The sequence below is a fragment of the Acinonyx jubatus genome, chromosome E1, assembly GCF_027475565.1.
Source record: "Acinonyx jubatus isolate Ajub_Pintada_27869175 chromosome E1, VMU_Ajub_asm_v1.0, whole genome shotgun sequence".
Taxonomy (NCBI): domain Eukaryota; kingdom Metazoa; phylum Chordata; class Mammalia; order Carnivora; family Felidae; genus Acinonyx; species Acinonyx jubatus.
The window spans coordinates 52,348,648-52,371,525 of record NC_069397.1 but is presented as its reverse complement, the minus strand read 5'-3'; the positions used below and the strand labels follow the sequence as shown (position 1 = coordinate 52,371,525).

Sequence of the window (22,878 nt, the reverse complement as noted above, 5' to 3'; positions counted from 1 at the left end):
GTGAGTTCGAGCCCCACATTGGGTGTAGAGCTTACTTAATAAAAAAATAAGAATAAAATAAGTTTCCAGCTGGGTAAAGAAACTGTGCCTCGTAGTAGTACCAGCCAACATTTCGAGTGCCTCTCAGTAGTCCTTGGAACAGCCGGATGAGCAAGGGGCTGCCATTCCAGTCTTGCAGATGACAAAGCTGGGGCTTATGGAGGGGGATGGGACATGCCCAGGCCCTGTTGGGATTTGCCCTCAAGTCTGTGTGATTCTCGAGTCCTTGCCCTAAGCCTGGCGATACACGTTTCCCTGAGTTTTCTTTGATTACAGGGGAGGTTGAACATCTCATTAGTTCCTTGCACCCTTGGGCATTTCTTTGGTGACGAGCCAGTTATTTATAATCCTTGCCCCGTTTATGTCTCTAAGTTGTTATTTGCACTGGGGCTTCTGCAATCAGGCTTGAGTCTCCCCCCGATGCTAGTCCTCTCTGCACCTGCCACCTGTATACAGCAGCTTCCACCCCAGCCCAGGCCACCGGATGCCACTGTGGGCTCGTCACGGTCTCCTTGTCTGGGACATGCACTGATCCGCCCCTGCAGATCTCTAGCCGGTCGCCTGATGGGCACCTCGCACTTGACAAGTTCAACCCAGGGCTCTCGACTGCTTTATTTCACTTCCTTCCCCATCCTGTGTTCCACATGTGCTCTCCCCTAGGTCTCCCCTCTCGGTCAAGGGCACCACCTTCCGTGAAGCTGCAGGGGCCCCAAACCGGGACGTCGCCTTGATTCCCATCTGCACTAGGTTGCATGGTGTCCCCCTGCCCCCTCTCCGTCCCACTCTCTGTCCACCTAGAACCTGTGGGTATGGCTTTATTAGGAAATAGGGTCTTTGCAAATGTAATCAAGTTGAGATCATGCTGAATTAGGGTAAGCCCCAAATCCCATGTGACTGGTGTCCTCACGGGAAGACACAAATATGGACACGGGCTTAGAGACCCATGGGGAGAAGATGGCCATGTGATGGGAATGATTGTCTACAACCCAAGGCATGCCGAGGATGACTCACAGCCCCGGAGGCCAGAAGAGGCAAAGAAGGTTTCTTCTCTAGGGGCTTCAGAGGGACCATGGCCTCGCAGAGTCTTTGATTTTGGATCCATAGGCTCCAGAACCACGAGAGAATACAGCTCTGTTGTTTCCAAGCCCCTTGGTTTGTGGCGTGTGGCTAGGCAGCCGCAGGAGACCCCTACGCTCTCTGTCACATGACCCTGCCCCATCCATTCCGCCGACAAGCCCTGTCTCTCCCTCCAGAATACAGCCCACACGTGACCATCATTCTTCACCATCTGGTCTGCACTGTGGTCATCTCACAGGTGTGCCGGAGTGGCCTCTCTGGCGCTCTGCCTCTGCTCCCGCCTCCCCGCCACCCTGTGTCTACGCCTTCATCCGCTGCAGCCTGTGTGAGCTTCTGTGTGGAGCCTGTGAGCTTCTGTAAATGCACATTTCAGCTCCATTGCACCTGCCGGAGAGTGAAATCCTAGCTGCCCCACGATCTGCGAGGACCCTGCCCTTCTCTCTCTTCTCTGGTACCCCTCCCTGCCTCGGTCACTATGCCTGAGTCTTCTTTTCTGTCCTTAAACTTGTTCTGACCTCAGGAACGTCTTCCCTTTACTTGGAACTGAATATCGGCCCCTCTGATCATTCAGATCTCATCTCAAATGTCCCCTCCCCAAAGAAGCCTTCCCTGACCACCCATGCAAAATAACTCCTCCCCGTCAGTGTCTGTCTCAGGGCAATGTTTTATTTCCTCCGTGTCATCCACTGTTCTCCGAATCTCTTGTTTTCTTGGGTATTGTTTGTTGGCTCTTCCCAGAGAGAAAGCTCCTCCTGGGCAGAGTGTGCCTGTCTTGTCTTCCTAAATCATATTTGAGATCCTTTCCCCTGCCCCTGAAGTTCTCCGTGGTTTCCTGTTTCTTACTGAATAAAGTTTAAACGTCTTGGCACGGTATTCCCGGCTCTCCTGGTCTGTTCCCATCTTCCCGTGCTTCTCCCTATATGTGTGCTCTGCCTTGACCTTTGCTGTTGCCTGAACCTGCCCTACCACTCCTGGAATGCTGAGTTTCTGCTCTGATTTCCCAGCCCCAACCCGGCTTTTCGGGTTGCGTGCACCCTGTGGTGCAGTGCTCTTTGTAGCCGGTCTTCCCGGGATCCCTTCGTGTGGACCTCCTTGGGTGCAATGCCTTTGGCCTCATGGTGTGTCGTCTTCTGCCAGATCCTTCTCTCCCAGTTCCCTGCTCACTGTCTCCCACAAATGCGAGGCACAGTTCTTTGTGCACACAGGCCCGTGAGCGCAAACGGACGCATCTCCATGTGTTATTGAAGTGGATTAAAACTTCGTGGGGCACCTGGGTGGCTCAGTCGGTTGAGCGACCGACTTCGGCTCAGGTCGTGATCTCGCGGGCTGTGAGTTCGAGCCCCGCGTCGGGCTCTGGGCGACAGCTTGGAGCTTGGAGCCTGGAGCCTGCTTTGGATTCTGTCTCCCTCTCTCTCTGCCCCTCCCCTGTTCATGCTCTTTCTCTCCCTCTCTGTCAAGAATAAATAAACGTTTAAAAAAAATAAAAGAAAAAACAACTTCGTGATCTGGTGGCGACGCTGAGGCTACTCTGGCTGCTGGGGACGCCTCCCCTTTGTCGTGTGTTTTACATATGGCGCCACCTGGGTACACAGCACATGCTTCATGCTTACACGTGTTGTATTATGCACCTGCAGACACGTGTATATGCAGTTTTCAGGATGGGTAAATTGGGCTTCTGTCCCTAGGGAACTCCAGAGTTTAGATCATAAGGCTTTGATTTAAACTCTTCTCTCAAATCCTTTGCTCTCATAATAGCAAAAATGGAGACATATAATGAGCATTATAATGCTTAGTATATATAGAGTTTTTAGGCCAGTTTTTGTGCTAAGCACTTAACATGCATTATTGCATTAATCCTTGTAGCAGTTACAGGAGATAAGCCCCACCTCAGGGACGGTGTTATGCTCTAGAGCAGGGACTCAAGAGCCACAGTGACTGGATTTGAATCTTGGCTCTGCCAGTTACGAACTGCATGCCCTTGTCAATTACTTAAGTGCTCCGTGCCTCAGTTTCCCCAAATGTGGAATAGGGATAATAATAGCACCTAAATTTTTAAATTTTTTTTTAATGTTTATTTCTGAGAGAGAGAGAGAGACAGACAGACAAAGTGCAAGTGAGGGATGGACAGACAGAGGGATACACAGAATCTGAAGTAGGCTCCAGCTTCTGAGCTGTCAGCACAGAGCCTGATGTGGGGCTCAAACTCACAAACCACAAGATCATGACCTGAGCCAAAGTCGGACACTTAACAGACTGAACCACCCAGGTGCCCCCTAAATTTTTAAAAGAATATATTCATTTGTTTATTTTTGAGAGGGAGGGGACGGGCAGAGGGAGAGGGGAGACAGAATCCCAGGGAGGCTCCATCCTGTCAGCACAGAGCCCGTTGTGGGGCTCGATCCCACAAACTGTGAGATCATGTCCTGAGCTGAAATCAAGAGTCAGTTGCTTAACTGACTGAGCCGCCCAGGTGCCCCCCAATAGTATCTAACTTTAAAAAAATTGTTTTATATGTTTATTTTTTTTTGAGAGAGAGAGAGAACATGAGCAGGGGAGGGGCAGAGAGAGAGGGAGACACAGAATCCAAGCAGGTTCCAGGCTCCGAGCTGTTAAGACTATTAACTTTTTAAAAAAATTTTTTTAAAAAATGTTTTTATTTATTTTTGAGACAGAGAGAGACAGAGCACGAGTAGGGGAGGGGCAGAGAGAGGGGAGACAGAATCCGAAGCGGGCTCCAGGCTCTGAGCTGTCAGCACAGAGCCCGACGTGGGGCTCGAACCCACAGACTGAGATCATGACCTGAGCCGAAGTCAGATGCTTAACAGACTGAGCCCCCCGGGTGCCATTATGGTCCCTAACTTTTCACCTGAGGAGGATTACGAAGGTTCCTGGGGCGGAGTCAGTCTATCTATAAATGTTGTTATGATCGATTCCATTTTACGTATGAGGGTCACTATTCCACTATTATTTCTGTTTTCTGTGTGAAGACATAGGAGCCCTGGAGAGATGAATCTCTTCCCCAGGTCTCCCAGGCTGGGAGCTTAGGTTTGAATCAGGAAGTCCGACTCCACAGTCATGCCTTCTGTCCATTATGCCGCACTGCCTTTCCCCAAGAGGGAGGAAGAGGGGAAAAGAGTGGGCGGGTGGGGCTAGCCAGGGTTGCCAGACCACATACACGTCCCTACGTGAATTTGAATACCAGATAAATAAGAATTCTTTCATGTGATGTGTCCCAAATGAAAAAAAAAATTCACTGTTTACCTGAAACTCACATTTGCCTGGGTACCCCATATTTTGGTTTGCTAAATCAGGCAACCTAACAGGGGGGCTCTTTCATTCTTCAGTCCCTTCCTTATGATTGTGTCCCATCAGGGGAGGGAAGGGAAAAAAAAAAGATTGTGTCCCACCATTCCTGACCTGCTCTCCATTTCCCCGGGGTTGCTGCCACCATACTGATGGGGGGGGTCCTTTGCACCCCCCAAGTGAGTTAGGGCAGGAAACGCGGAGAACCCATGTCGGCCTGAGTGGTAAAAATGAAATGTGATCTTGTTTGCGAGAAAGACTGGCATCTTTCCTTCTTGACCATGAAGATTGTGTCCCTAAGCCTCGCTGCTAATTTTCTTTGAGCCAGGAGAGGGGCACAGAGCCAGTGGCATAGTGGTCTCTTGCCACCGGTGAGGGAGAATAGTGAAGTCGAAGAAAATCTTCAACCAGATCTTTGAGTTTTTCTCGGTGGGACCACACAGCGTACTCTTCACTCCTCCGAACGTTGGCAGGGACTGCTTCCTCCGCAGCCAGACCTGGGACAGATTGGATCAGTGTGAGTGAGTGGTGGTGTCGGGGTAGGGGAGGCTTGACCAACTGGTGCAGTTGTCCATCAACAGGCCGAAGGGAAGAGGGTGCTGATAAATTGGTGGCTGGGTGCCACGGAGAGGTTGCTTTGGGCAACGTCATGTTCTCGCTCTCTTGATGACCAGCTGGTGAAGAGGTCCAGTAAGGATGCCCTCCCCCCTTTTTTAGTGTACATGGCATTAATGATTTTGGCAGGCCGAAGGATTCTGGGAGTCCTCCCTCATCTGGCTAGACTGAATCTGCTTTGAAAGGGCTGAGATAATTAGCATGCTTGCACCTGTCCATTATTCAGAATAACGGGTCGGTGGAAGAGGAATGGCAAGCTCAAACCAAAAGTCTAAATATTATTTGACTTTGGAACCTCGTGGTCTTGGGTGCGGCTGAGGTCATTGCCAGTAGGTACCCCAGTCCCGGGGGGCATCTGACACGATGCAGTTGCTTGGTAAATGTTTGTGGAGCTGAGTTGTACTTGGAATAGGAACAGGAACGTAGGTTTGGAGCAGAACTGGGCTGGAGGGCTGACTTTTTCGGCTCTTTTCCCTCTGTTTGGGCAGGGCAAGTTAGAATTGGGTCGTTGGCCAGTAAATTGGAAGCCCAGATGTGCCTTGGGTGATTATTTTTGCTTTGCCCTCACCACGGAGACCTGTGGTCACTGAGAATGGATACTGAGAGGTCCTTTCGGGCATGATTGACGTATTTGCCTAATACTGCTGGCACTTCGTGTTTGATAATGGCCCGACTCCTAGCTCCAGGTATAGGCCTTGTCGGGTACTTGGTGATTGTGTTGGCCTATCCCCAGAGGGACCATGTTAGGGTGGACCCTATACCCTGGAGACCCCATATACTGTTCATGGCACAAATGTGGCTCATCAAAATATGGGGGAGCCTCCCTAAGAGTCTTTAAAAAAGGAACATACGTCCAGATCTGACGGCGTCAGCCCAATGAGTTTTGATGGTTATATACACCTGTATAACCACCACCCAAAGGGAGGTTGAGAACATTTCTGTCACTCCAGCGAGAGCTTCTATTACCTACGCTAATTCTTCCTCTCTTCCCAGGCAATTACTTTATAATTTTCATCACCATATGGTTTTGCATATTCTTGAACTTAAGTGGTTGCATTTAAAAAATGCACAAGGAAAAAAAAATAAAAAAATAAAAATAAAACAGGGGCGCCTGGGTGGCCCAGTCGGTGGAGCATCAGACTCTTGATTTCTGCTCAAGTCATGATCCCAGGCTTGTGGGATCGAGCCCTGCATCAGGCTCCGCGTTGAGCATGGAGCTTGCTTGGGATCCTCTCTCCCTCTGTCTCTGCCCCTTCCTAGCTCGTGTGCGCTCTCTCTCTCTCTCTCTCTCTCTCTCTCAAAACAAACAAACAAATAAAATGAACAAGGCTATATATACAGTGTTGTCAGGTGTCCTTCACTCAGCGTAATGATCTTGAGATTCATTCATGTTGTGATATCAGCGGTTTCCCCCCTTTTTATTGCTAAGGAATGTTTCATTTTATAAGTGTAGCGTTAAGAATGTATATGTATTCTCCCACTGATGGACATTGGGTTCTTTCCAGGTTTGGTCTACGAATAAAGCTGCTGTGAACATTCTTTTGTAAGTCTTTGTGTGGATGTATGTTTTCATTTTTCTTGGGACAGCTATCCAGGAGAGGAATTACCGGGTCGTAGGGTAGAATTTTTTTTTTTTTTTTTTTTTTAAGCTCGTATGTTGTCTCCTACTTTGGAGCATGCATGCAGACTTGTAGGCCAAGACCTTGCCCATCATTTTCACCGAGTGGGTGTGGCTAACAAGAGTCAGGCCATTCAAGCCGGTCTGCATCAACTAATAACTGTAATTGAAGCGAACTGTAAATTATTATAATTCTGAGTTGTTAGATTGAAGTCTGTAAAATCATATGAAGCTGGTACATTATGAGGGCTTTCTGATAAAAGAAAATTAAGTACAGATATGGCCCCTGTATCAATTTGATTCATGCTTGAGTCATGAGGACTAACCGACTTGCCAAATTTGAGAGCTGACTCAATGCAGAATTCATGTGGCCAACCATCGTGGGGTCCTGGGGTGGGGGGGTGACTCAGTAGTCAGTGGGCCCGGCCAAGCTCATTCTGGAGGGTTCTGATCCCACAACCCTGGGATCGTGACCTGAGCCGAAATCAAGAGTCAGACACTCAACCGACGGAGCTACCCAGGCACCTCTTCCCTTTTTCATTAAGAGGGAAATTTTGTTCTGTGGCTTGGATTTTCTTCCAGTCTTCAAACTGTCTTTGCTATCATAAAATAAATGCTTAACTGCACTCATCATGCCAGACTATTCTGATCCTTAAGGAACTCTTCACAAATTCATTTATATGATTTCCAGAGCAGAAATCGTCTCAAAATGGGCACTTAAGCAGAAATGAAAAGGTTTGCCTGCTGTGGGCTAGGTGTTTAGCTGATTGTTTTTGATTATTCTATGCTGGTACCTCTGACACCAGAGGGAAATTAATAGCATTGCAAAGTATGGATCCCTGTGGCATTTTACACCATATTTTGAGAAAAAAAAAAAAAAGCATCATATGGGTTTTGCTAGCTTTTGGAAACTGCAGAAGGGAAGTGGGTGATGTTAGTCTCCAGCAACGTGAGAAAGAGCTTGCAAACACATCTGCTGATTTTTAAATGTCTCCTGCAGTCCCTTTTGGCTCCCTGGTGTCCAGGCTGTGATTAGGAGCCTTTGACAAAATCATGCCGTCTGGGGCAGGGGGTGTCTCATTATCATGCAGAAACATTTCTGGAAATTGAGTTTTTGTCCATAGGATCCTTTTCTCCCATTGGCTTTTTTTTTTTTTCACTGTGACAGCAGGCTCTTCTATTATTAAAACATTTAAAAATTGTATTCTATATTTTTTCATCACATTTACTTACATATTTAAGTATTTTAAAATTACATTGTCAATTTATTTTAAGATTGTCCCCCAAAGATATGTGCATGTGTAGTTTGAAAAGTTAAACTCTTGGGGCGCCTGGGTGGCTCAGTCGGTTGGGCTTCTGACTTCGGCTCAGGTGATGATCTCACAGTCCGTGGGTTTGAGCCGCTCATCGGGCTCTGGGCTGACAGCTCAGAGCATGGAATTCTGTGTCTCCCTCTCTCTCTGCCCCTCCCTCACTTGTGCTCTGTCTCTCTCTGTCTCAAAAATAATAAAAACATTTTAAAAAATTTAAAAAAAAAAGGCAAGTTCTTCTACAGGGTTGATTAACAAAAAGCAGCGAGCTGTAGACCCTCCCCTCCCTCTTTCCTACGTCTCAGGGATGAATGTCAGTGTTTATTTGCTTCCAAATTTCTCAGCTGCACACCTACTCGGCCACTGCTTGGCTTTTTCAGCCTCAAATGTAGCCAGTGACTTTCAGGTGTGGAAGATGAGAACCCGGTTTTCTTATCTCCACCTGCATCCAATGCTGTAGATATGTTGTATTTTTGGGGGGTTAGTTCAATAATCACAGCTTAATCATGGAATATTATTGAGCCATAAAAAGAATATAATTGTGACCCACACTGCAACATGGAGGAACCTCAAAAGCATTATGCTAAGTGAAATAATCCAGATGCAAAGGGCAAGATTGCACGTTTCCACTAACATGGAACACGTACGATAGGCAAATTCGTAGAGACGGAGAGTGGATTAGAGGTTATCAGGGGGCAGGGTGGGGGGAAGAGGACAGGAGAATGAGGAGTTACTGCTCAGTGTTTACAGAGTTTCTGTTTGGGGTGGAAAGTTTTAGAAATAGCGGTGATGGTTGCACAACACTGTGAATGTAATTAATACGGCTGAATTGTATAGACCTTTAACGTGGTAACTTTTATGTTACATATATTTTATCATAACAAATAAGCAAATCACTTAATAAACAATATTAGTCAGTTTACATTAAGACTGTAAATATTCTTGGGGCGCCTGAATGACTCAGTCGGTTGAGCGTCCGACTTGGGCTCAGGTCATGATCTCACGGTTCCTGGGTTTGAGCCCCGCGTCAGGCTCTGTGCTGACAGCTCGGAGCCTGGAGCCTGCTTCGGATTCTGTGTCTCCCTCTCTCTCTGCCCCTCCCCAACTCACGCTCTGTCTCTCGAAAATGAATAAACATTAAAAAAAAAAAGTAAAAAACAGACTGTAAATATTCTTCATGAATTTCCTTTCTTGTGCAGCTGTGTTTTCGAGCATTAGTAAAGGTCTTTTTTTCCCCTTTACTGGACACCAGGCTCCTGCCTAGAATCATAAGTCTGTCCTCCAGACATTAGCCAGGAGGTCCATGATTTTGCTCTTGCCTGGGAACCTTCTAGCCCCTGTTCTCCTTCGGGCTCTTGGCCCTGGGCCTGAACTGTAGCTCCTGACACAGGGTGCCAGGACGTAAAGTCTTCAGCCGGCTTCCCCCCCTCCCCCCGACCTGTGCAGGAAACCTGGGGAGGCAGAGTGCTCTGGAGAAGCCGCCTAGGGGCGGGAGGTGGCCGGGGCTGGGGCAGGAGGGGGGCTGGAACGTGGGAGCACACTGGGCACTCCTGTTCCACAGGCTTTCACTTTCTCCTGCTTTCGGTGCGGTCCAGCCCCTAGCTGGGTGTGGAGTGGGGGTGGGGGTGTCCCCGAGTGTCTGGCAGGCCAGTTGCTTGGCCATATGAAGTTCAGGAAGAATCTGGGATCTGATGGCTTTCCAGCCTTTCCACCAGTCTTCTTTGCCACCCCATCTGCAACCCCATTTTGGATGGGTCTGGGCCTTTCCATCCCTGGGCTGCTCTGGGTTCTGTGGGGGAACCACCTTAGGTCAGCCTTCTCAGGGTCTCTGTCAGTCCTTACGTGCCCCTCCTTTCCCTCTCCTTTCCTTTTTTGTGATCAAGATCCTTCCCGTCCCTATACTTTAAGTCCAGCGGCAATTCAGGAGCCAGCAGTCTGTGTTCGATCAGCCACCTGTAACCGGAAGTTCCACAATTTCAATTTCACGGTATTCCCAAATGGGCTAGGATTGACACACAGCAGCACAGTAAACATTGCTGTTTTAAACACAGTCAACACTGACAGTTATGTTTAGGGGGAAATCGTTCTCTGCTTAGACATACTGAATAGGTGACATTGTGACTGTTACTGTTTCTGAGGAATTTCAAACATCTAGGGGATGGAATGGAGCTTTGGCGTTAAGAGCACGGCCTGGGTTTTAGATCCCAGCTCTGTGACTTCCTGCTGGGTGTCCTTGGGTGACTTACCCTCTCTGAGCCCCAAGGAGAGAGGCCGTAGGTTTCCCAGAGGTGAAGCTTGTGAGGCACACAGTCCCCTCCGGCTACCACGAGTAGTGCCTCCTCAGGCCGGTCACTTTGCTGACCCCACAAAGCAGACCGTGGGCCCTCTTGGCTTCGAGTCTTTGCTCGCACAGTTTACGATCCTTGGCTGCAGTGATCCCCCTCAGTCTTGGTAACTGTTACTATTAATTTTTAATAAACTCTTTGGAAGTATTTTAGATTTTGAGAGAACATTCAAAAATAGCACAGGGAATTTCCGCAGACCCTTATCCAGTTTCCCCTAAACATCTTACATAACCACAGCGCATTTGTCTAGGCCAAGAAATTAACACTGGTACGTTACTCTTCCCTACACCCCAGACGTTCAGTTGGATTTCACGGTTTTTCCCGCTGATGACCTTCCTCTGTTCCCAGGATCCAGTCTGGGATGTATGTTGCATTTGGAGTGTCCTTGTTTTTTTTTTTTTTTTCAACGTTTATTTATTTTTGGGACAGAGAGAGACAGAGCATGAACGGGGGAGGGGCAGAGAGAGGGAGACACAGAATCGGGAACAGGCTCCAGGCTCTGAGCCATCAGCCCAGAGCCCGACGCGGGGCTCGAACTCACGGACCGCGAGATCGTGACCTGGCTGAAGTCGGACGCTTATCCGACTGCGCCACCCAGGCGCCTCTAGAGTGTCCTTGTTTTCAAGCGTAGTCTGTAAGGGAGGAAGGTGTGCCTCTCATTCAGAGCCCTACACGCAAAGCATAATGTACGTGGGCTTTGTTTTGAAACTGCCAGCTTTAGCTATGCTGCTAGGGGGGAAATTATCTTCTTGTTTGCCTCCCTCTAAGGCAGTCACGGGCTAAGGGTTTCAGTTTTTAAGGTTTATTTCGGTTTGTAAGGTCTGATGAATCTTGCAGAGAAAAATGTTCCACAAGATCATTTCTCCTGTTGATGAGTTGCCAAAGATTTCCCAGTGCTGCGTTTTCTTGGAGCAGCTTATATACCAATGGTGGGGAATGGCCATGGGATCGATTACATTTGATTAGTGCTAAAACCGATTCATCCCAGGCTGTCATCGTGGGATGCCTTGCCTGAGAATGAGGGAGGCACTAGCTTTAACTTTGTCTTTACTCGGTAGCCCTTAGAATTTCTTAAAAGACCCCCAGGGGTCAGTGGAGGTGGGGGAGGGGTGGGGCTGACTTGTTGTGGGAGGGCGCAGTCAGTTTTGGATTACATCAGCTTGCGCTGGGGCTTTGGGAAAGCCACTGGATCCCTTCAGGTCTCTGTTTTCCCACCTGTCAAATGAAGCACTTGGACTGGGCAGCCTCCCGAAACCCCTTTCAACTCTAAGAGTGCAATTCTATCAGGAGATTGTATTCAATGGATTATCTGTGATGCTCTGAAAATTCTATACAATCTTCTTTCCACACCTAAGAAAAACTCCATTGCTTTAAACAGTGACTCATCCAGTGTTTGTCAAAGGACTGAAGACATTTGAGTATGAGCCTATATGGTACTTAATTTGGAAGGTAATTTAGGTAGTAGACTAAAAATGAGTGTTGAATCACTTCCCGATTACGCCTTCTTTTGATTTCTCTGCCCCCCCCATCGCTCCCCTTCACTAGCAGGGATAACAGGATTCATTTGGGCCATCCTGTATTGAAGAGCTGCTCTGCCCAGGACTGCCCGGGTCTCTGGTGCTAGGATACAGAGATGCTCACAGCGTGGCCCTAATCCTAGTCCCAGGGGAATATGGACACAAATAATGAATCCAGTGTGTTGGAAAGGGGCCACCCTGGAGGAGGGGTAGGCAGCGAGATGGGGCCACGCGGGGGAGCCTGCTGAGTGCAGGCCGACTCAGAGAAGAATCCGGCAACACCACTTTGACAACTTAACTTCCTGCCAGGAACTAGGTTGGTGTGGTGTATGCATCGGCCGTGGAATTCTTTGAGACCATCTTGTTACGTAGTAGCATTGCCCCTGTGTTTCGTTTGCTCAGAACTGTGCTGCAGAGAGCTTAGGTTACTTGCTTAGGCTACCTCACTACCAAATGGCGGAGCCGACATTCAAATTTGAACCTGATTCTAAATCCTGTGTTTTCCTGTCCGTTGTATATGTGGACCCAGGTAAAGGGTTTTGGATGCTTGAAGAAAGGGCCATGCGAGGTAGGTCTTGGTGTTTTGGTATTTTCGCCGACGAAAGTGCTTGGACCAAGGCAAGTTGGCTGGGGGTTTCAGCTCATAACCAGGGGCTGTAGGGCAAGATCATTGCACGAATGATCTAATGGTTAGGGCAAGCCCAACTGTTTTTGTTTTTGTTTTTGTTTTTTTTTAATTGAGACCAAATTTACATACCGTTAATCATTTTATAGTGCCCAAGTCAGTGGCATTTAGTATGTTCACAATGTTGTGCAACCACCACCTCTGGCTAGTTCCAAATATTTTCATCACCCCCAAGGACAGCCCTGTACCCATGAAACAGTTGCCTCCCCCCCCCCCCCCCCCCCCCGCCACCCCTCCGCCCATTTCCTGTCCCCACCACCCCCTGTCCATCACTGATCTGTTTTGTGTTGAGGATTTACCTGTTCTGGATACTTTGTGTAAATGGAATCATATATACTATGCGACCTTTCCTGTCAGGCCTCTTGTACTTTGCATAATTCATATTTTCAAAGTTCACCGATACCATAGTATGGACCCAGCGTTCCATTCCTTTTCAGGGCTGAAAAGCAGTCCGTCATCTCTTAAGGGACATTTGGGGCTGTTTCCATCTTTTGTCAGTGATGAACAAGATGAACATCCACTTTTTTTTTTTAACGTTTATATATTTTTGGGACAGAGAGAGACAGAGCATGAATGGGGGATGGGCAGAGAGAGAGGGAGACACAGAATCGGAAGCAGGCTCCAGGCTCCGAGCCATCAGCCCAGAGCCCGATGTGGGGCTCGAACTCATGGACCGCGAGATCGTGACCTGAGCTGAAGTCGGACGCTTAACCGACTGAACCACCCAGGCGCCCCGAACATCCACTTTTTAAAATCAAGTCTTGTCATCCATTCATTCATTCGACCCTCTGTAGGGATCATGTTGAGGTCAGGATGGGGCTGAGACACCACGGGAGGCATGTCAAGAAGAGAGCCAGGGCGGGGCCACCCTTAGTCGTGGGAAGAAGGGCAGAGTACACACAGCTTCTCAAACATCAGCTGCCACGTTCAGGTTTCTGGACCCTGCAGTAGACCTACCAAACCAGCCAGGTATTTAAAAAAAATAAACAAAAATAAAAAAAAAAAATAAAATAAAATACATTCAAAAGAATGTAGGGGCTCCTGGGTGGCTCAGTCGGTTAAGCGTCTGACTTCAGCTCAGGTCATGATCTCACAGTCCGTGAGTTCGAGCCCCACATCAGGCTCTGTGCCGATAGCTCAGAGCCTGGAGCCTGCTTCGGACTCTGTGACTCCCTCTCTCTCAGCCCCTCTGCCACCCACACTCTGTCTCTCTCTCTCTGTCTCTCAAAAAATAGATAAATGTTAAAATACATTAAAAAGAATGTATTTCCTCCTTAGCTCTTTTTTTGCAGGAGTTGTTGTTATTGAAATGCTCACTTCCTTGAGCTTCTTTGATCATTTAGCACAAAACTGGGCCACTTTGGCCGGTTTAGCAACCTCTGGCTTGGCGGATGGACTTCACAAAAGCTGTCCCATAGCGCGTTTGATCGATTGGGTTTTATGTTTTCTTTTTGGCAGTAAAGAGGCAAACAAGGACTTTGGGGAACAGCGAGGTCCCTGCCGTGTACCCCAGAACCTGATTATGCATGCCTTTCGTAGACAAAGGTGGGAAGAGGAAGGTACCCACTGTCTGCTCCTCAGGCTTCTATCCAGTGTCTTCAGGGCTGGTGCTGCTAGACCAGTTTTTGCCTTTATAAGCAGGTTTGCATCAGTGGGAAGGCTTTCGGGATCTGTCATCTGGGGTCATAAAGGGACCGGCTGGCAAGGACTTTCCTGTGGAGCCCATTACCTGAAATCTTGAGCCCTCTCCTTGGTAACCTATCCCCTCCAGGCTCTGTTCCTTAGGGCTGAGAGTCCATCGGCACACGACTTCCTGCCTCTCTACAGCTAGTCAGTGTCACTACGTCCACATCAAAAAATGCTTAACATTTAAAGGAGCTTTTCTAGTATCGAGAGTTTCAGGCCAGCCAGCTACGTTGGGGGAATTACTAAATAGGACTTACCATACAGTCCAGCAGTGGCACTCCTCGGTATTTACCTGAACGAGCTGAAAAGTTACATCTACGCACAAACCTGCACGTGATGCTTAGAGCAGCTCTATTCATTATCGCCAAGACTTGGAAGCAACGAAGATACCCCTCTGCAGATGAATGCATAAATAAACGGTGTCCGTCCAGGCAATGGAATATTGTTCAGAGCCCAAAAGAAATGAGCTAGCAAGCCATGAAAAGACGTAGTGGGGGCGGGCGCCTGGGTGGCTCAGTCAGTTGAGGGTCCGACTCTTGATTTCAGCTCAGGTCACAATTTCACCATCTGTGAGTTCCAGTCCCGCGTTGGGGTCCCTGCGGGCAGTGCGGAGCCTGCTTGGGATTCTCTGTCTCTCCCCGCGCCTGCTTGAATGCGCATATGCTTGCCCTTTCTCTCTTTCAAAATAAATAAGCTTTTTTTTTTTTTTTTTTTTTTTTTTAAAGAAGACACAGAGGAATCTTAAAAGCATATCACTAAGTGAAAGCAGCCAATCCAAAAAGGCTACACACTGTAGCGACTGATTCTGTCTGTATGACATTCTGGAAAAGGTAAAACTGTGGAGATGGTAAAAGGATCAGGGGTCTCCAGGGGCTAGGAGGAGGGAAGGATGGATAGAGCACACGGGAGTTTTAGGGTGGTGAAACTACTCTCTCTGATACTGGAGGAGTGGATACTTGTCTTTATGTGTTTGTACAAACCCATAGAATGTACAGCTCCAAGACTGGTCTCAAATGTAAACTATGGGCTTTGGACGGTAATGGTGTATCAATATGGTGTAACAACTATGCCACTGAGGGGCGGGAGGTTGATAGTGGGGAGGTTGTGCAAGATGGCGGGACGGGGGGGGGGGGCTTCTCTGTAATTTCTGCTCTATTTTTCTGTGAACCTGTAACTGCTCTAAAAATTGTCATCCATGCCTTCATATGCTGTATTAGTTTCTTGTTGCTGCTGTAAGAAGCTACACAAATGTAGTGGCTTAAAGCAACACAAACATGCTATCTGAAAGTGCTAGAGGTCAGAGGTCAGGAGTCCAAAATGGATACAGTCAAGGTGTTCTCCGGGGTGCATTCCTTCTGGAGGCTCTAGGGGAGAATCTGTTGCCTTGTCTTTTCTACTTTCTGGAGGCCGCCTGTGTTTCTTGCTTCACGACCTTTTCTCCATCATCAAGCCAGCCCGACAGCATCTTCCAGTCCCTTACTGACAGTGACCTCTGCTCTCGTCATTACATCTTCCCTGTGACGCTTATTTTTTAAAATTGTTTCGTAATGTTGATTTATTTTTGAGACAGAGAGAGAGAGAAAGAGCGTGAGTGGGGGAGGGGCAGAGAGAGAGGGAGACACAGAACCTGAAACAGGCTCCAGGCGCTGAGCTGTCAGCACAGAGCCCGATGCGGGGCTCGAACTCACAAAGTGTGACATCATGACCTGAGCCGAAGTCGGACCCTTAGCCGACTGAGCCACTCAGGCAACCCTGTGACTCCTCTTGTTGTCTCATGGAAACCGTGTGATCCCATTGGCTCCATCCAGATCATCCAGCATAACCTCCCCATATCAAGATCCTTAACTTGATCACAAGTACAGAGTCCCCTTTGCCATGTAAGGTGACATATTCACAGGTTTTGGGGATTGGGATGTGGCTGTCTTTGGCGGGGTGGGGGGGAAGTCATCACATCTTTGTCCACCACATCTGCCCTCTAAATAACTTTTCTTTGGGCCTTGTGGTCGCTTGGGACAGGCAACCCAATACTCTCTCATGACTGTTCTCTGGTCTTTTTTCTAGTTTATGTGGGTGGCAGGGATGGTGAGGAAAAGAAATGAAGGAAATCCAGTTGGGTCCAGTTGGGTATCTGGAAGGATGAAGAATAATGATTCTCAAGGAGGGGTCCACCCGAATCATCTGGGCTGCTTTTCTGTTTAAAGCACCCCAGATTCTGGCATACCCCTGCCTTGAGGGGCACATCTCTTTTGCCCTGTACCTCGTGTCACTTGTCCACGGGAACATTTCGTATTTCTCATCTGGAGGGGCAGAGGAAAGGTTGGCACACAGGGATGCTGAGGGACGGAAAGGAGCTAGGGCAGAGGGAGACGCGCTTGGTGTGCAAGATGGGATGGGGAACCGAGGCTGAGGAAGTGCCCCCGACCCGTGGCATCGACAAGCATAGGGTGCGGGAGGGATTGAAGGATGAGATGAATGGCCTTCCTGGATGGTACCATTTTAGAGTTGCTGATGGTGGGGCTGTATGGAAGGCCCTGGAACGTGCAGGGAAAGAGGTTGCTGGACAGGTGCGTGCAGATCCTCCTTGGTGTGGAGTTCTCAACAAACAGCAGCTCTCAAAGGCTGTTGAATCCTAAAGCCATGAGACAACAGTCGGGGACGTGTTGGGTTGTGTCACGGAGAAGGGGCCCACAGGCTTCCTTGGATGATCTCGTGGAACTGAACTGATGAGACATTTTCTTTCTTTCTGGAAGTTTCTGAGGCAGATACAATTTTCCGGGGGGTGGCCCTAAGACTTTTGCTAGGAGAATCGGGCCCAGAGCAATTGATCATGTGTGGATGATTGTTGGCAGAAGAGAAATTACTTTCTGCATGGATTTATTCTTCATTGTTGCTTTTGTAATTCCTGGTTCTGTCACTCTGAGTGTTATTTTGGAGATGGGTGATGCAGATTTTTTTTTTTTTTAAAGGCAAGGCATAATTAAATCATTTTTAGAAACCCATTCAACACTTTGCATGTCAGTGACGACTGTCATATGGTTACGATGGGTAGTGGGTGTATCTGCCAAGGAGATGTCACAGCATCTGTAAGAGTAAACAGCCATCGATGAGCGTTTACTTCGGTAAACACTGGAAAGTTTTATCAAATTGACCTCACTGAGGTTTTTTTGGGTTCAGCTTCATTTTTCTCTTTCCTTTCATGTTTCTGCCCTCATCGAGGTGATTAGGTCCTACTTGTTCAGTTCAGGATCTGCCATTTATTGGCTGTGCATCCTTGTGCAAATTCTTATTACTTCTAGATTCAATTTCTTTCTCTACAGATAGTAACAGAAAACAGCATCTGCCTCCCAGGTTGTGGCAATGATAGAATAAGGTATCAAAGATACATTTCCCTGGAAATAGCAGGCGGTCAATGAGTATTAGTTCCCTTCTTTCCTTTGAGAGATAACAAAGTTGGCAAGACTGAGCTGATATTGATCAGTGGTTGTCCTCAAATATTTCAAAGGGTGCCACGTGTCAAAGAGGAAGGGTACCTTCTTTGGTGCCTCAGAGAGCAGACCTAAAAAGCTAACAGGTAAAAATGGAAGGGAGACAGACACGTGTGACACACATCTACTGTGACAACCAAAACTGTCTCTAGACATGGCCAAACGTCCCCTGGAAGGTACAGTTGCTCATGGGTGAGACCCACTGGATTAGAGGCTAGATGACAGCATCTAGGACTCCATTCTCCCAAGGTCAGCTCTAGTCTGCCCCATGTTTTGTTCCTATAGCACTCGTTCCAGGCATTCTGGTGGTGGCCTTTCGGTTTGAGATAGTACCTACTGTGGAAGACTGAAGGCCTAGCACATGTGTTGGGTTCAGTTCAAGTGCAACTAAAGTCTGCACTTGAAACACCTTCTGTGTGGTTGGTTTAATGGCTTATTGTTCACTGTGGTTTTGCAGGTCATGTTAGCGGCTTCTTACTGGTCTCTCCTGGCCCCGGCAGTGGAGATGGCCACGTCCTCTGGGGGTTTTGGTGCCTTTGCCTTCTTCCCTGTGGCCATCGGCTTCACTCTCGGAGCTGCGTTTGTCTACCTGGCTGACCTCCTGATGCCTCACCTGGTGAGTACCACTCTTTAGACTTGACATAGCCATTCATGTCTCTGTTGAGCAGCCAGTGATATTGAAATAGATATTTTAAGGCATTTAGGGCTTTTACCTAGAGGCACTGAATTGTGACTGGTTTTTTTCCCCCTAAAAGAAAATAAGCTCTTGGTAATATGACTAATCGTTCCCTTAGTTACATTTTGGTGAGTTCAGATTTTAAATGTCAGATTTCATTATAAATATAGAGTATAGCTGATGTCGTACTCTGTGGCACTGTGTATATGAGCGGACCTAGAAACTGGGAGAAGTGAGTGAATATGATCATGGTCTTGACCCTTAAGGAGCGTTCACTGTCATCAGGGAGATGATGACATACCCAACTCTAGCCTAAGACCATTGGCCAAGCGTCACATGGACGGGAGCTTATTTATAGGAGGATGAAGTAGGGACATTGGGTAGCAGGGCTCTGAGTTTGAATTCACTTCTGCCATTTGCTGGTTGTGTGTCCCTCAGCTCCAGTTTTCCTTCCTATAGCTTGAAGATAACTCCCTTCAGGGGCTGCAAAGTAAAAATTTAAAAATCTAGGGGCACCTGGGTGACTCAGTCGATTAAGCAGCCGACTTTAGCTCAGGTCATGATCCCATGGTCTGTGAGTTCGAGCCCCGCGTCGGGCTCTGGGCTGACCGCTCGGAGCCTGGAGCCCGCTTCCGATTCTGTGTCTCCCTCTCTCTCTGCTCCCCCTCTGTTCATGCTCTGTCTCTCTCTGTCTCAAAAATAAATAAACATTAAAAAAATGTTAAAAAAATTTTTTTTAAATCTAAAAAGGCACCAGAATTGGGGGGGGGGGTGGGGGTAGCCAGAGATGTTAGGCCTTTTCGGTAAACTAGGGCTGGTGGGTTGGGTTTGGGGGGATGAGTGTCTACTTACTCATGCAGTAGCACGGTACGAACCACAGCCCACCATCTGGCTGTGATCGCTGACAGAGAGAGCCGAGGTCAAGCCACGAGCTTGTAACTGACTGCCATTGGTTAAAACCAGGTAGTCTGCATATACTGTTGTCAGTGGAGAAAGGTCAGTGTCAGTAAGAACCCAGTACGGGAACATACAGCCTCACCAGATGCTGTGTCCCAAGCAGCCCTAGAGGCAGGCAGAAGTCCTCCGTGAGATCTGAGCTAGTGCTTGAATTCTCTGCTCACCCAGAAAGGGAAGAGGAGGAGGAAGGACCCTATCGGGGAGAATGAGGTTGAAGGTTATTGCTTCTGTTCGATTCTGATGAGCTGGGATCAGGTCAGGCTCACAGGAGTCAGCTGGACATCTATCCCAAGAGGTACTCTGACATTGTCTTCCCTGCCTTCCTGTCCTCTTTCTTGCCTTAAATTCCTGACCGGAGAGAGAGAAGGCCGGGTTCTTGGGAACCTGACCCTGGGGCTGGTGAGAAGCTGATTACTCATGTCCCAGAAGGACCAGCCTCTGGACCAGAGAGCTGGATGTGATGGTTGGGTGGAGAGGCATGATATTGTCTTGGAGGAAAGACCATGTGTCATTTTTTTTTTTTTTTTTTTTATCGAGAGCTTGAATGTCAGTGTCACTTTCTGCCCCCTGGACCCTTGGCTTCCTTGCTGTTCATTATGTTGCATGATAATGACTTTGAGAGGTCTCCTGTGTGGGCTGCCATATTCTGCTCTCAAATCCACCCTAGTAATGTGTGAACTTGCTGTTGGGATGTATTCTACTGGCCCTGGCAGGAAGATCTGACAGCCAACGGCCTTAACTCTTGCAATAGCAGTCCAGGGGCTGGCTCAGCGGCTCTGCACAGCCCCCGCTGGGTCTCATTCTGCCCTTCCTACCTAGTCCCCACTGGGCTTCTAAGAGAGTCTCTTGTAGAGGGCTCTTTGCACTCATGATGGGCCACTGCTCACTGATACTGGGGGCGGGCAGGAGGTCCCCAGCTATATTTGATCAGCTGTCTGAACGTGGGGACTTTCTCTGGGCAGTGTAAATAGTCATTGGCTAATTGGCACCAGGCAGCAGCACATTTTTTTAACCTTTTGCTTGATGTCTGTTCTAATATATGCTTTGAATATGGAGAAGATCCCAGGGAAAAGTCTTGGACAGACTGTACAGAAAATTAGGAATGGCTTGGGAGTGGCAGCGGAGCATCCAGGGAGAGAACTCGAAGGGGCTTGAGAAAGGACATAATAACCGTTAATGCTCAGAAGCTCGCTAATCAGCAGAAAGATCAGCCTGAGAGTAAACATCTGTTCTAGGACGCTAAATAAAAAAAATTTTTTTTAATGTTTATTTATTTTTGAGGGAGAGGAGCAAGTGAGAGAGACAGAGCATGAATGGAGGAGGGGCAGAGAAGGAGACATAGAGTCTGAAGCAGGCTCCAGGCTCTGAGCCGTCAGCATGGAGCCCGATGCGGGGTTCGAACCCACGAACCGTGAGATCATGACCTGAGCTGAAGTCGGACACTTAACCGACTGAGCCACCCAGGCAGGCGCCTGTGTTCTAGGACATTTTAAAAGAAATTAATTCTGGCCATTGATATGAGAAGGGGAATTTGCCTTGGAAGGTCTTATAAAAGGATAAGAATGATTTATAATTGCTATAGTCACCGAATACAGATGCTGCCATTGGCGAGTGGTGCTTTGAAGCCCGACCCGCCATCACTCTGAGACAGGACGAGGTTTCCTGGATTTCACTGCTAATTTGCTTTCCAGACTCAGAAAGGGCAGCAGCTTGGATCTGTCGAAGATGCTTTCTGGAATCTGAGTTCATGGGTTTTGACCTGGAGTCCAGGTGGTGGTCCCACACTGATTGAGCACCCCCAGGGAAGGTAGTGGTCTCAGGCAGCTGAGAAGGCAGTTTGGGAGCCCAGACTCCTGGGTTTATGGGAAGGAGATGGTTAGCAACCCACTCCATTTCTGTTCATGCAGCCTTTCACATTTATTTGTTGCCCTTTTGCAGCCCAAGCAAAGTATTGCTCATGAAAAGGGTTTTACTCCTAACAGCCTGTCAGGTTAACCCTGTTGTGGCTTTGTTAACTTCAGATACATCAAATCGCTCCCTGAACTGGATATTTGTTTTCTTTTCTTTATCGGGAAGTAAAGCAGAGAAAGCTCAGGCAGTAACTGTTCATGGGCAATGAGCTCACAGAGGTTTACGGAGATTTTGCCAAATGGTGTCTTTGTTTTTTTAATTAAATTTATTTATTTTTGAGAGAGAGAGAGAGAGAGAGAGAGAGAGAGAGAGAGAGAACGCGAGCACAGGGTGGAGAGAGAGGGAGACAGAGAATCCCAAGCAGGCTCCACACCGTCAGCACAGAGCCCGACAAGGGACTAGAACTCATGAACTGTGAGATCATGACCTGAGCTGAACTCAAGAGTCAGACACTTAATTAATTGCCTGAGCCACCCAGGTGCCCCTGCCAAATGGTGTCTTAATGGGAGAGGGGAGGAGGCTGGGGGTAGGCACACAGGTGCCACCTCCTAGACCTCAGGAAGAAGGCTGGCCAGAGGGGGCTGGTACATGTGACTGGGACCAGCCCAAGCCCAGGGCTCCCTTTGGAGGCCCCAGGGAGAGACAGAATGGATACTAAAGAGCTCTTTGGAGACATTGGCCTTTTTATGATCTTTGCAGTTTTACTTCTATATGAAGGTAAGGATAGCAGCAGGTGGGAAGCCTTCACCTTGAATTTAAAGCAGTGATTTTCTACTGGTGGGTAGAAGGGTAGGGTTGGGAAGGACGGTAGGGTGTGTGTTTCCAAGGCCTCCTGTCTTTCTTTTTAATCCCATTACTATTACATCAATACAACACAAAAATCTCACCATAAAAACTAAAAAACAACAACAAAAAAACCTTATGTGAAATTCCCTTCATGCTATAGACTGTGTCCCCCTCTAATTCATGTGGCGAAATCCTAACCCCCAATGCGATGGTTTTAGGAGGTGGGGCCTTCTGGAGGCGATCAGGTCACGAGTGTGCTGCCCTTACAGTGGGCTCAGTGCCCTTATAAAGAGGTTCCCAAGAGCTCCTTGCCACCCCTGGCAGGTGAGGACACATGGGGACACACGGACACAGTCTAGGAACAAGAAACCAGACACGGATTCTTCCAGCGCTTTGATGTGGGACTTCCCAGCCTCCAGAACTGTGAGAAATCCATTTTTGTCGCACATAAGCCACTCTGCTTATAGTCATTTTTAAATAGGTCTTATTTTTTTAAGTAATCTCTACACCCAGCATGGGGCTTGAACCCCCAACCCTGAGATCAAGAGCCATGCACTCCACCGACTGAGCCAGCTGGGAGCTGCTCTCGTCATTTTTTATAGCAGCCTGAGTGGACGATGACATTTCCATCTTCCTGTCCTTTCCCACACCAACCGTTGTTATTAGTTTAGGGGGTATCCTTCCAGATTTTTTTTTCTCTTTTCTTTCTGCAAGAAAATGAATTAGGTTGTGTGTTTTAAACAGTGAAATAGAAACACGTTCTCCCTTTGCTTGTATCGCCCGAGTGTGCTTTCAATCCTCTCTAGAGCAGTCCCAGCTCTGCCTCATTTAGAGCTCCCTTCTCTCGTGAATGTGTGTGCATGCAGTT

At 48.0% G+C, this 22,878-nt stretch overlaps 1 protein-coding gene across 11 annotated transcripts in view; it reads left to right on the top strand.

Moving 5' to 3' along the window:
- The window catches only part of SLC39A11 (solute carrier family 39 member 11), a 422,497-nt gene that overhangs the window by 108,613 nt on the left and 291,006 nt on the right, over positions 1 to 22,878 (top strand). For 7 of the 11 annotated variants that reach the window (XR_008294188.1, XM_053212146.1, XM_027047966.2 and 4 more), the window contains 2 exons: positions 18,138 to 18,296; positions 22,335 to 22,433. The exons of 2 other annotated variants lie outside the window; for them this stretch is intronic. Coding sequence is in view for 8 of the 9 variants with exons in the window: in XM_053212146.1 (XP_053068121.1) it covers positions 18,138 to 18,296; positions 22,335 to 22,433 (258 nt within the window). In the remaining variant the exon portion in view is untranslated. The remainder of the gene's footprint in view (positions 1 to 18,137; positions 18,297 to 22,334; positions 22,434 to 22,878) is intronic. 2 more of the 11 variants (XM_015076303.3, XM_027047967.2) reach the window with 1 other exon arrangement.